Genomic DNA, 10,972 nt, shown 5'->3' with positions numbered 1-10,972 from the left:
TGCTGCTTGGCCTGCTGTGTTCATCCAGCTCTGCACCTTGTTATCTCAGATTCTCCAGCATCTGCAGTTCCTACCATCTCTGGACCAATGGCCCCACTTGGGAGAAATCATGATATCCATTTGAAAGGAAGAAGATTGGGCCTAAGGCTAGAATTTTAGAACTAAATAAGGGCAATTAAGCAGGTGTGAAATCTGAGCGAGCTGAACTGAACTGGCATACCAGGTTAATGCATTGATTGATCAAGATGCAGTGGCAGATTTTTAATGGGTACTTCAAACTACTCAGACATATGTTCTGCTCCCGTTTTACATGTTCATAAATCTACTTGAATGGTATGTTCATTAGAAATCTTGGAAATGGTGCAGAAATAACTTACAAGGTTGTTACTAGGACTAGAGGGTTTGAGTTATAACAAGAAGCTGGATAGGCTAGGACTTTTTTCCCTGGAGCTTAGAAGGTTGAGGGGTGAGCTACTTAAGGTTTGTAAAATCATGAGGGATATGAATAAGATGAATATCAAAGGTGTTTTCCCTACAGTAGGGGAGTTCAACACTTGATGGTATAGTTTTAATGCGAGTGGGGAAAGATTTAAAAGGGTCATGAGGGGCAGTTTTTTCACACAGTATGGTGCACATATGGAATGAACTGCCAGGGGAAGTGGTAGATGCAGGACAGTTCCAATATTTAAAAGATTTGCACAGGTCCATGAATAAGAAGGGTTTAGAGGGATATGGGCCGAACACGGGAAAATGGGACTAGTTTGATTTGGGAAATTGGTCAGCATGAATGAGTTGGACTAAACGGTCTGTTTCTGTACTGTATGACTATATGGACACTATTATTATTACTTTACTTAAATCAACTAAAGGAGGCATTAAATACATTTTCCTACCTCGCCATTTCTTTCTAGGTTTAGGCAAATGCAAGTCAACACAGACAGCCGCATATCTGAACTCATGAATCAGACAAAGCTAAAAACGTTTGAGGCAGAGCGAGCTCAGTTGATGCAAGAGGAAACTGCCAAGAATCTCAAACAGTGCCAAGTGGAATGTGATAAGTACCAAAAGAAACTTGAGGTAAAGTATTTTATTTGCATTTTAGGGCAACCAAATAGTATACACATAACAGGTTTAAAAAAAAAGTCAATGTGCACGAATCATTATATACGATGGTAATTTGATCCATATTTTGCATTTTCCATTTTACTGTTTTACTACACTCATTACACTCATTGATACTGTGATCCTAAAATTCCTTCATTAAAATGGAGAGCATGGTACAAGCCAAGCAGACTTTCATGGACCGGAATCAGTGTTGGAACCCACTTCTGGGTGTCTGCCTCTATTGTGTAAATCCCAAAGTTTCAAAGGAAGTGGACATTCTTTGCACACATTGCTCCTCTGTTCTGAAGTTGTTGGAAGTGGCAGAACTGCTTTTCCCGCCAGTTCAACTGTTACTGTGTTCAAATCCAATACATTTGCATGGAGCAGTTAGATTTACTGAGTGCCATGGTAGTGGAGCGTACTAAGTCTTTTCTAATGGAAATATTGCTGCTGCAAAAGAAGTGAGAGACACACTGTCAACTTTAACTTTTGAAAAAAATGTAACTCCCTGCCAAAAACAGTCAGCCCTCATCCCCACTATGGAGCAATTGTATATCTTGTTAGCTTCTCTGCCATCTTACAGGACAGAAGCCCAAGGATCACCCTGAATGTGCGAGTGTCAATGCCCTTTGTAGTTGCTTTCACAATTTGGGATGGGTGCAGCGTGCGGTTGGATTGGCAGTAAGTCCCATCCACACTTGAAGGTGAGAAATTTTCAATGTGAAAATGTCACTGGATCCACTGGTCTTCTATTCGTTTTGTATTCAAACTCTATGCACACCTAACAGTATTTACTTCATACAATGGAATTTGACGCACAACCAGTGATTTGACCTGGAACCAGTGAGGTCAAATTCCACTGAACTAAAAGTAAATTTAGCAATGCAACAAGGGACAGTACACGCTAAGCTACAACAGAGCACTGGAATACATCTTGTTTCACTGACTTAAAATAAAAGTTCAATATAAGTTACAGCCTTCCATGAGAGGAAGGGAGAAAAGGAAAATCTGGAAAAGAGGTAAGGCCTCTTTCCTGAATGTTCTTGTACAATATGTCCTGAAACATTTCTGAGCTTAAATCAGGGACTGGCTGTCCATTTTTGGAAAATACCTTTTCTCATTGCTAATAAAGCAGCCTATTAACTGTTCACTGTAATGATTTGGAGGTAGAGGCTGAAGGAGATTGTGTTTAAGGAGATAGTTAGGAGTGGAGATCATCTCCATATTGATTGGAGCGCTATGAGGTGATTTTTGGCAGGGAAATTTGAGATCCCATAACAATATGTGTTTTAACCAAATCTGATGGAGCATTAAACTCGGTGTGTTCAAATTTCATGGAGTTGTGAGTGCAACACGGCATGTAATAACTGATAAATACACCTGATTAGGTGGAATGAAAATTTAACTGGGAAGGACAACAAAGTGGTGATGAGAATGTTATTGAGCAGATCAAGTACTTTATAAATATTGTGACAAATGAAAGGCCAAAGGATAGACAGTTGAGAGTTTGAAGTTGTGGTTAAAAGCAAGTTTGTGAGAGTTTGCTTTCAGAGAGAGAATTCGGGACTGATTTGCGTTCACAGGATAAAATAACCCTTGGAAACAGCCAATTAAAAATGGTACACTTGATAATTATAAAACACTGCAATCAGATTGAATAAGTCTGAGAGTTCTTAAAGAAAAATTGTTTCAGCTCATTAGGAACACTGTGGCACCAGAAGTCTGGGAAGTGACCAACATTATTCCAATCTTTAAAAGATCAGAAGCATGGTCTTGGGAATTAGACTGTTACCTTGACTACTGCAGTGAAATACATTTATTAAATGTACTATTGATGAAGGTATTGAGATGCAGCTAATGAGTACAACAAGTGCTTTCCAGAAATAATTGGAATATCTGGTCTTCAAAAACTGCTTTATTTCTAAAATCAACAGAATTTGTACTTAAAATATGAAAAGAGCTATTTAGATGGCACTGTAATAGTTTTTCAAAAGTGTTTGTTCTAATAATGAAGGCAGAGAGAATAATTGAAAACCATATTGTACAAGTTTGGAATCCATTGATGATGAATAATCATCTTACAGCAAATATTGGTTGCCGTGTATGTTATGTATCCTACGTTACAACAGTGACTACTCATCAAAAAGTACTTCATTAGCTGAAAAGGAGCTTTGAGACATCTGGTGGCCATGGGAACCACTATATATATGCAAATCTTTCTTCTTCAACTCGTTCAAATGATTGTCCAAATCTATATCTTCTATAGCACATAGGTCCCAATGAAATATCTCCGTTTGATCACCTTGCCCAACTTTTGTGACCTCTGTCAGAGTGACTTCTCTTTAATTCTTGACACAAGATAGACCAACTTAGTATAATTTAAAATATTCTTAATTTATTCAGTCTATGTGTCCGTGAAAAAACAAACAAAACAGCACTTTGCTCAGAAACTCAGTGTTCACATAGTCTTACTGCTCCATTTATATTTCAATGAGAGAATGCTCCTGGATGGACTATTCTTAAAGCTGTCTTGCATCACTAGCTCAACATAGACCTTTTAAGGCTATCTGTTGAGTCTCGTCTCATTTTGATTTTAGCAGGTAACGTGACTCTTAGATTCGTGGAGAAAGTACGATCATATTTAAGCCGTATGTTTTATGTAATTAATATAATCCTAGCATTTTAACACCAAAATTGAGTTTAACATTGTAATTGAGTTGCTTTGAAAAGAGTAATATTTGCAGACTGCAGTGTCATACTGCAGGGATTTATGTTAGGGAAAAATGCAAGTACAGACTTGATGGAAAAAGTGCCTCTTTCTATTCTGTGATTTTTTTTTTAAGTTTAACTTTATTGGTGGGATTCAAATAATCCAAACAATCACATTTTAATCATTTAAACTACAAAGGTGGACAGAGATGGAAAGAATTCCTGAGTGGCATGATTCTTCCCCTGATAAAATTTCAAGATACATACTCCCCTAGGCATATGAAATTTTACAGTAAAGGTTGTTTTAAAAAGATGTAAGTTCACACTGAAATCTTGATGTAAAATTCAGTCCAAACAGCAATTTAACTCTAATCTCCTCAGTAAGTGCTATATTACATGCTGTGATATTTTTGAAAGCTTCAATCAATTTTTATTGCCCTTTTTGCTAACCATATCCTTGGGTATTCATTTTTGTGTTACGAATGCAGAATTGCATTACAATGAAGTCAGCATGCTGAAAATAAAAATGTTGTATAAGATAATATATAAATTAGGTGCAAAATTTTTGACTGCTAATTAAAGCTGTATTCTACATGTTAAAGTAGTCACATTAAGGAAGTTCAGCTCAAACAAGTTGTCTTCTCTGCAGTTGTCTGTTACACACTGAGTGTTACATCATTAAGCTTCAAGTACTTGCCCTTTCTTTTATGAGAGCCAGTAACTTTGGTACAGACAGGTAACCACTCCCTGTATCAAGACAATTTTTCATCCTCATTATAAAATGATAAAGGGTTCATATATATTGAACAGCATCTTCCAAAATGAATGAATTTTGAATCAGTTCATTCTGTCCTTGGCACTGGAAAGATTGAGTTAATCCCAGCTATTTCTAACTGCAGTAATTGCCTTTTCCTTATCTCAGCTCTTTGTTACTATCTTCTCTTACCTTTGATCAATATTGCCTCGCCTCCTTCTTTACCTGACTACAGAGTGGTTCTTGACTGCGCATATACACAGACAGAAGAACTTCATTAGTTCATGTTAAATTCCTTGGTGTGTTAACATAATTGCGTAATTAGCTTTCTATGCAGAATCCTGTAATGCTGTGCTAAATCGTGTACAGAGGAATTTTATGTGAATATGTTAATTATCAAATTGATAAAGTTGAGTTTTGCATGCGATTTACTTTTACAAGTCAACGTGTAAAAGCAGATTTGTAATTAATTGTAACTTTTTACATTATTCTCTCAACAGGTTTTAACAAAAGAATTTTACAAACTGCAGTCATCAGCAGATAAACATACCACAGAACTTCAGGCACAAAACTCTGAGCTTCAAGCACGATTAGTGACCTATGAGAAACTAGAACAAGAGCTGGATGGTGTTATAATGCAGTCAGCAGAAAGTAGGTTTTTATTTCTATGTTTTACTGAGATCTGTCTCTTGATTGAATTTTAATATAAAAGATAAATAGTACGTTATCCCAGAGCAGTGTTTGGAGCAGTAAGACTGTGCTAACACTGAGTTTCTGAGCAAAGTGCTGTTGTGTTTGTTTTTCGATATTTTCTGGGTCTGTAAATTGTTCAAGGGATAGAGATGGCTTTTAGTAAAGTGATGCGCTCTTCCTAATGAATATGGGAGATCAGGGAACATTTTGTGTTCCTGGAGACTATGCCTTCAGGAAGTGTGTTTGGATGTGAATCCTATCAGATCGCATAGATCGATTAGAGCACCAGTTAGAGGCAATGAGGAATTTACACGATCTAGAGGATGTGGTGGATGGCAGTTTCAGGGAGGCAGAAAAGTCACAGATACGCTCAGCAAAGTGGGTTACTGCTAGGAAAGGTAGGAGATGTAGGCAGGTAGTACAGGAGTCTCTTGTGGCTATCCCAATCTCAAATAAGTATGCTGTTTTGGAAAATGAAGGGGGTTATCAACTCTCAGGGGAATATTGCGCTGACAGCCAGCTTTTTTAAACCCTGATTGGTTCTTTTGTAAAGAGGGATATATTAGGTTCCAAGTGACTGATTGCGATAGGAGACTTCCTAGTCAGAGACACAGACAGATGTTCCTGCGGCCGTCAGCAAGGCACTAGAATGGTGTGCTCCCTCCCTGGTGCCACTGTCAAGGATGTATAGGAGCAGGTGCAGAATATTCTAAAAAGGGAGCGTGACCAGCAGAAGGTCATCGTACACGGTGATAGCAATGGCATAGCGACCCAAATTGAGGATAGAGATATCTGTGGCTGGTACGTAAATAAGGGGAGCAAATTAAATAGTCAAGGCAGGCAAGAGCGTAGCAGAAAACAAAGTAAGATTGATAAATTAAACTGCATTTATTTCAATGCAAGAGCCTGACAGATAAGGCAGATGAACTTAGGGCATGGTTGGTAACAGCTTTTATGGAAACATGGCTCAAGGAGGGGCGGGACTAGGACTTTAATGTTCTGGTGTATAGATCCTATCGGAAGAAAAAAAGGGAAGGCAAGAAAGGAGGAGGAGTGGCATTTTTGGTTAAGGATAACATTATGGTTGTACTTAGGAGGATATTCCTGGGAGAATGTCCATATAATATAAGTGCACTTGAGAAATAAGAAAGGGATGATCATGTTATTAGGATTATACTATAGTCCCCCCAGTCATCAGCGGGAAATTGAGAAGCAAATACATAAGGAGATCCTAGTTATGTGTAAGAAGAATAAGAGTTGTCATGGCAGGGGATTTTAATTTTCCAGACATAAACTGGGACTGCCATTGTATTGAGGGCTTGGATGAAGAGGAATTTGGCAAGAGTGTTCAAGAAAGTTTTCTTATTCAGTATATGAATGTACATATTAGAGAAGTCGTAAAACTTGATCTTCTCTTCAGATATAAGGCAGGGCAAGTGACTGAGGTGTCAGTGGGGGAGCACTTTTAGGCAAGAAATCATAATTCTGAGTTTTAAAATAGATATGAAAAGAGAAAGACCTGATCTAAAAGTTATAGTTCTAAATTGGAGTACGGTCAATTTTGACGGTATCAGGCAGAAACTTTCAAAAGTTGATTGGGGAGGCTGTTTGCAGATAAAGGGATGGTTGCAAAGTGGGAGGTCTTCAAAAATGAGATGACAAGAGTTCAGAGACAGTATGTTCATGCTTGTACAAAGAGTAAAGCTGGTAGGTGTAGGCACTGCCGGATGACTAGAAAAATTGAGGCTCGGTTCAAGAAAAAGGAGGAGGCATATGCCAGGTATAGACAGCAGGGATCGAGTGAATCCCTACAGGAGTATAAAGGCAGTAGGAGTATATTTAAGATGGAAATCAGGAGGCCAAAAAGCGGTCATCAGATAGCTTTGGCAAATTGGGTTAGGGAGAATCCAAAGAGATTATACAAATACATTCAGAACAAAAGGGTAACTAGGGAGAGAACAGGGCCCTTTAAAGATCAACGAAGCTGTCTGTGTGTGGTAACCCCAGAAGGATGAGATAATAAGCCAATATTTCGTATCAGTATTTACTGTGGAGAAGGACATGGAAGCTTGGAACTTGGGAAAATAAATAGTGATGTTTTAAAAATTGCCCATATAACAGAAGTGGAGGTGCTGGAGGTCTTCAAACACATAAAGGTAGATAAATCCCTGTAAATATAGACCTATTCTAGCACATTGTGGATGGGTACAGGAATAGGAAGGGCTTAGAGGGATGTGGGCCAAATGCTGGCTGATGGGACTACGTAAGATTGGGATGTCTGATCGGTGCAGACAAGTTGGACCAAAGGGTATGTTTCTGTGCTGTATATCTCTATGATTCTATATAATAGTTTGGATTGTCCAGAGATTTCTTTGCTGTGCTGTGTAGCAAATTTGTAAACATGTTTGTAAAGGACATTCTTACAATTTTGCGCCAATTGCAAAGAGGGCATTTCTCACATCGTATTTATTATGAGATGATACCACAGGATACAGCTGTAATATACTAAACCAATCTCAGTCCGTCCAGTAAAGTTTAGTTTGGAAACCAAAACATAGTTTAGGGCTGTAGGAGTGAACTTGTTGCCTGGTGTGTTTGGATGCATAAACCACATTTTTGACATTTGAGGTATTGGGCAGACTTCAGATAATAAAAGCTTGAAGAAACAAGTTGTTAGCAGGTCCTATGGATTTCCTTTTTTTAAATTCACTATCGTGTTATGAACATTGCTGGCAAAGTCAACACTTCATGACCTATCCCATTGACCTCAAGAAGATAGTAGTGAGCCATTTTGATCTACTGCAGCCCATTTGCAAAAGGATACATCCGCAGTGTTGTTAGGTTTTGAGTTGTAGGATTTTATCTGAGCAAAAATGAAGGAATGGCAATAATACATTCAAGGTGGGATGATACTTGAAGGGCAACTTAATGGTGTTACCATCCATCTGTTTTCCTTGGCTTCCTAGGTGGTGGAGATTGCTGATTAGGATGCTGAACAAGTTTTGGTTACTTGCTGTATGTTTAGTAAATATTGCATAATGCAGCCATCGTGCACCTTTGTTACTGAGTGGTACTCGGTAAATTGTTGAAGCTTCGGGCTAACAGGTGCCTGGGTCTGATAGGCTTCATACTAGATTCTTAAAAGAAGTAACTGATGATAATAATTGATGCACGGTTGTAATTTTCGAGGACGCCCGAGATTCAGAGAAGGCCCATTAGATTGGAAGATAGAGAATGTAACTCCTATATTCAAAAAGCAAGAGAAAAGACACAGGAAATTAGAGTCCAATTAACGTAACATCTATAATAGCGAAAATGGTAGAAGTTATCGTTGAAGAAGTTGTAGCAGGGTGCTTATATAAGTTAAGGGTAATCGGGCAATATGAAACTTGTTTTGTGAAAACAAATTCATTGTTTAACCAATCTACTGGAGTTCTTTGAGGATCAAGTACATGTACTGAAATAAAACAAAGAACTGCAGGCGCTTGAGATCCAAAGCAAAAATCGAAATTGCTAGCAAAACTCAGCAGGTCTGGCGCACCTGTGGGGAGAAAGCAGTGTCAACGTTTCGAGTCCAGTGACTCTTCTTCAGTTCTGATTATTGAATGTACAATGTGGGAAAATGTGAAATTGTCCATTTTAGCAGGAAGAGTAAAAAAGAAGCATATTATCTAAATGGTAAGAGATTGCAGAGTGTTGCGATACGGAGAAATCTGGGTGTCTTGTGCCTAAGTTGCAGAAGGTTAATATGCAGGTACAGCAAGTAAATAGGAAAGCTAGTGAAAAATGATGAATTAATGCAAGGGGAATTGAATGCAAAAATAGGAACCTTGTGATTCAGTTATGTAAGAGAGCTGGTGAGACCACATCTGGAGTACTGCATACAGATTGGTCATCTTATTTAAAGATGAATGTGACTTCATTGGAATCAGTTCAGAGAAGGTTTATCAAGCTAATAGCCAGGTTAAAATAGATGTTGCTAGAAAAGCCCAGCAGGGCTGGCAGCATCTGTGGAGAGAAATCGGAGTTAACGTTTTGGGCCGAGTGACCCTTCCTCAGAACTGGTGCAGGATTAGCTAAGTTGTTTTTTTCATAGAATCCCTACAGTGTAGAAACAGGCCCTATGGCCCAACAAGTCCACACCGACCGTCAGAGCACCCCACCCAGACCCATCTTAGGAGGAAAGGCTGTTCAGGCTAGGCCTGTGTCCACTGGTGGTCAGAAGAATAAGATACAACTTGAATGCCACATAAATGATCCTGAGGTGTCTTGACAGGATATATGTAGGAGAGGATGTTTCCTCTTATGGGAGAATCTAGAACTAGGGGTCATGGTTTAAAAATAAGTGTCATTTATTTAGGATGGAGATGAGAGGAATTTTTATTTTCTCACAGGGGATCATGAGTCTGAAGAACTCCCTTCTTGGAAAGGCAGTGGCAGCAGAGTCTCTGAATATTTTTAAGGCAGTGGTAGGTAGATTCTTGGTCTGCAAGGGAGTGAAAAGTCATCATGGATAGGCAAGAATATAGATTTTACATCGCAATGAAAAAGCCATGATTTTATTAGATGGCGAGCCTGCCTCGGGGCCAGAATGGTTATTCCTGCTTCCTGTTTGAATTAATGAAGTAACTCAAATAGGTTTTGTGCACCCAGTTCACTAAATATGAGAATGGTCCTCCTAATACAGTTCTCAATATGATTAGCTCACTCAGATCATAACTGTCTGGTTTGTGAATCACTTTCGCACATTATTGTGCATTTGTACCATGTACCGTTGTATACCTTCAAATTTTAATGCACACAAATCCAGTATTTCACAGATGGACATGCAAGATCATAAGAGGTTTCCAAAATTTAAATACCTACCAGTAATGAGGGGTAAAATACAGTTTTCCACCTATTAATTCAGAGCTAGAATTTAAGGATAGTTAAAAGCATATTGAATGATCCAAAAGGCTGTACATTTGCATTACTAACTTTTCAAGCAGACCTCTTTAGTCAACTGATTAATCAGGCGTATTTTGATTTTGCAAAATCAATCAGCTTATATGTAAATTAATTTCATTGCTTTTCCATAGTGGAAAATGAGGATGATGCAGAACGGGTTCTTTTCTCTTATGGCTATGGTGCTAATGTTCCCACAACAGCAAAACGACGCCTTAAGCAGAGGTGAGAAATCAACATGAATCTTCCTTTGTTTGTTTTCCATTTAACTAATTGCATATGAATTAGCAAACATTAGTAGAATTCATTTTTTAAGAGATTTTTGAAGCAAATATTGCCCTCTTTTGTCATGTGTGCCGAACTTTGAGACAATTACCATTTTAAAATATATCTTTAATCTTAAAACTGAATACATAAATCTAAATCTTCATGCCCTAAAGCTGCATAATTAGCTGCATTAAAATCTTGATAACTGAGTAACAGAGGGATGGTGTACCACAGTATAATCTCATTATGTGGCCCATGTTTTCAAAACACCTCATTTTTAACCAGCTGTGCTGTGAGGAACACTCAAGTGGGATATACTCAGTCGAGTCGAACACAGTGGTTGAACTGAACTTGCTTGCAGGAAAACCCATGGTGTTGTAAACCCCACATGACTTTTTAAAAATTCATTCATGGGATGTGCGTACAACTGGCAGGGCCTACTTGCCCTAGGGAAGGTAGTGGTGAGCTGCCTTCTGAACCGCAGCAGTCTATGTGATGAAG

General features: G+C 38.5%; 1 protein-coding gene across 2 annotated transcripts in view; it reads left to right on the top strand.

The window, feature by feature from the left end:
• The window catches only part of pibf1 (progesterone immunomodulatory binding factor 1), a 109,221-nt gene that overhangs the window by 57,072 nt on the left and 41,177 nt on the right, over nucleotides 1-10,972 (top strand). For both annotated transcript variants that reach the window (XM_048598042.1, XM_048598041.1), the window contains 3 exons: nucleotides 912-1,077; nucleotides 5,068-5,218; nucleotides 10,339-10,429. In XM_048598042.1, the coding sequence (XP_048453999.1) occupies nucleotides 912-1,077; nucleotides 5,068-5,218; nucleotides 10,339-10,429 (408 nt within the window). The remainder of the gene's footprint in view (nucleotides 1-911; nucleotides 1,078-5,067; nucleotides 5,219-10,338; nucleotides 10,430-10,972) is intronic.

Source organism: Rhincodon typus, chromosome 6 (assembly GCF_021869965.1).
Source record: "Rhincodon typus isolate 14 chromosome 6, sRhiTyp1.1, whole genome shotgun sequence".
Classification (NCBI taxonomy): Eukaryota; Metazoa; Chordata; class Chondrichthyes; order Orectolobiformes; family Rhincodontidae; genus Rhincodon; species Rhincodon typus.
The sequence above is the reverse complement of the archived record's forward strand: the minus strand, read 5'-3'. Positions and strand labels throughout refer to the sequence as shown.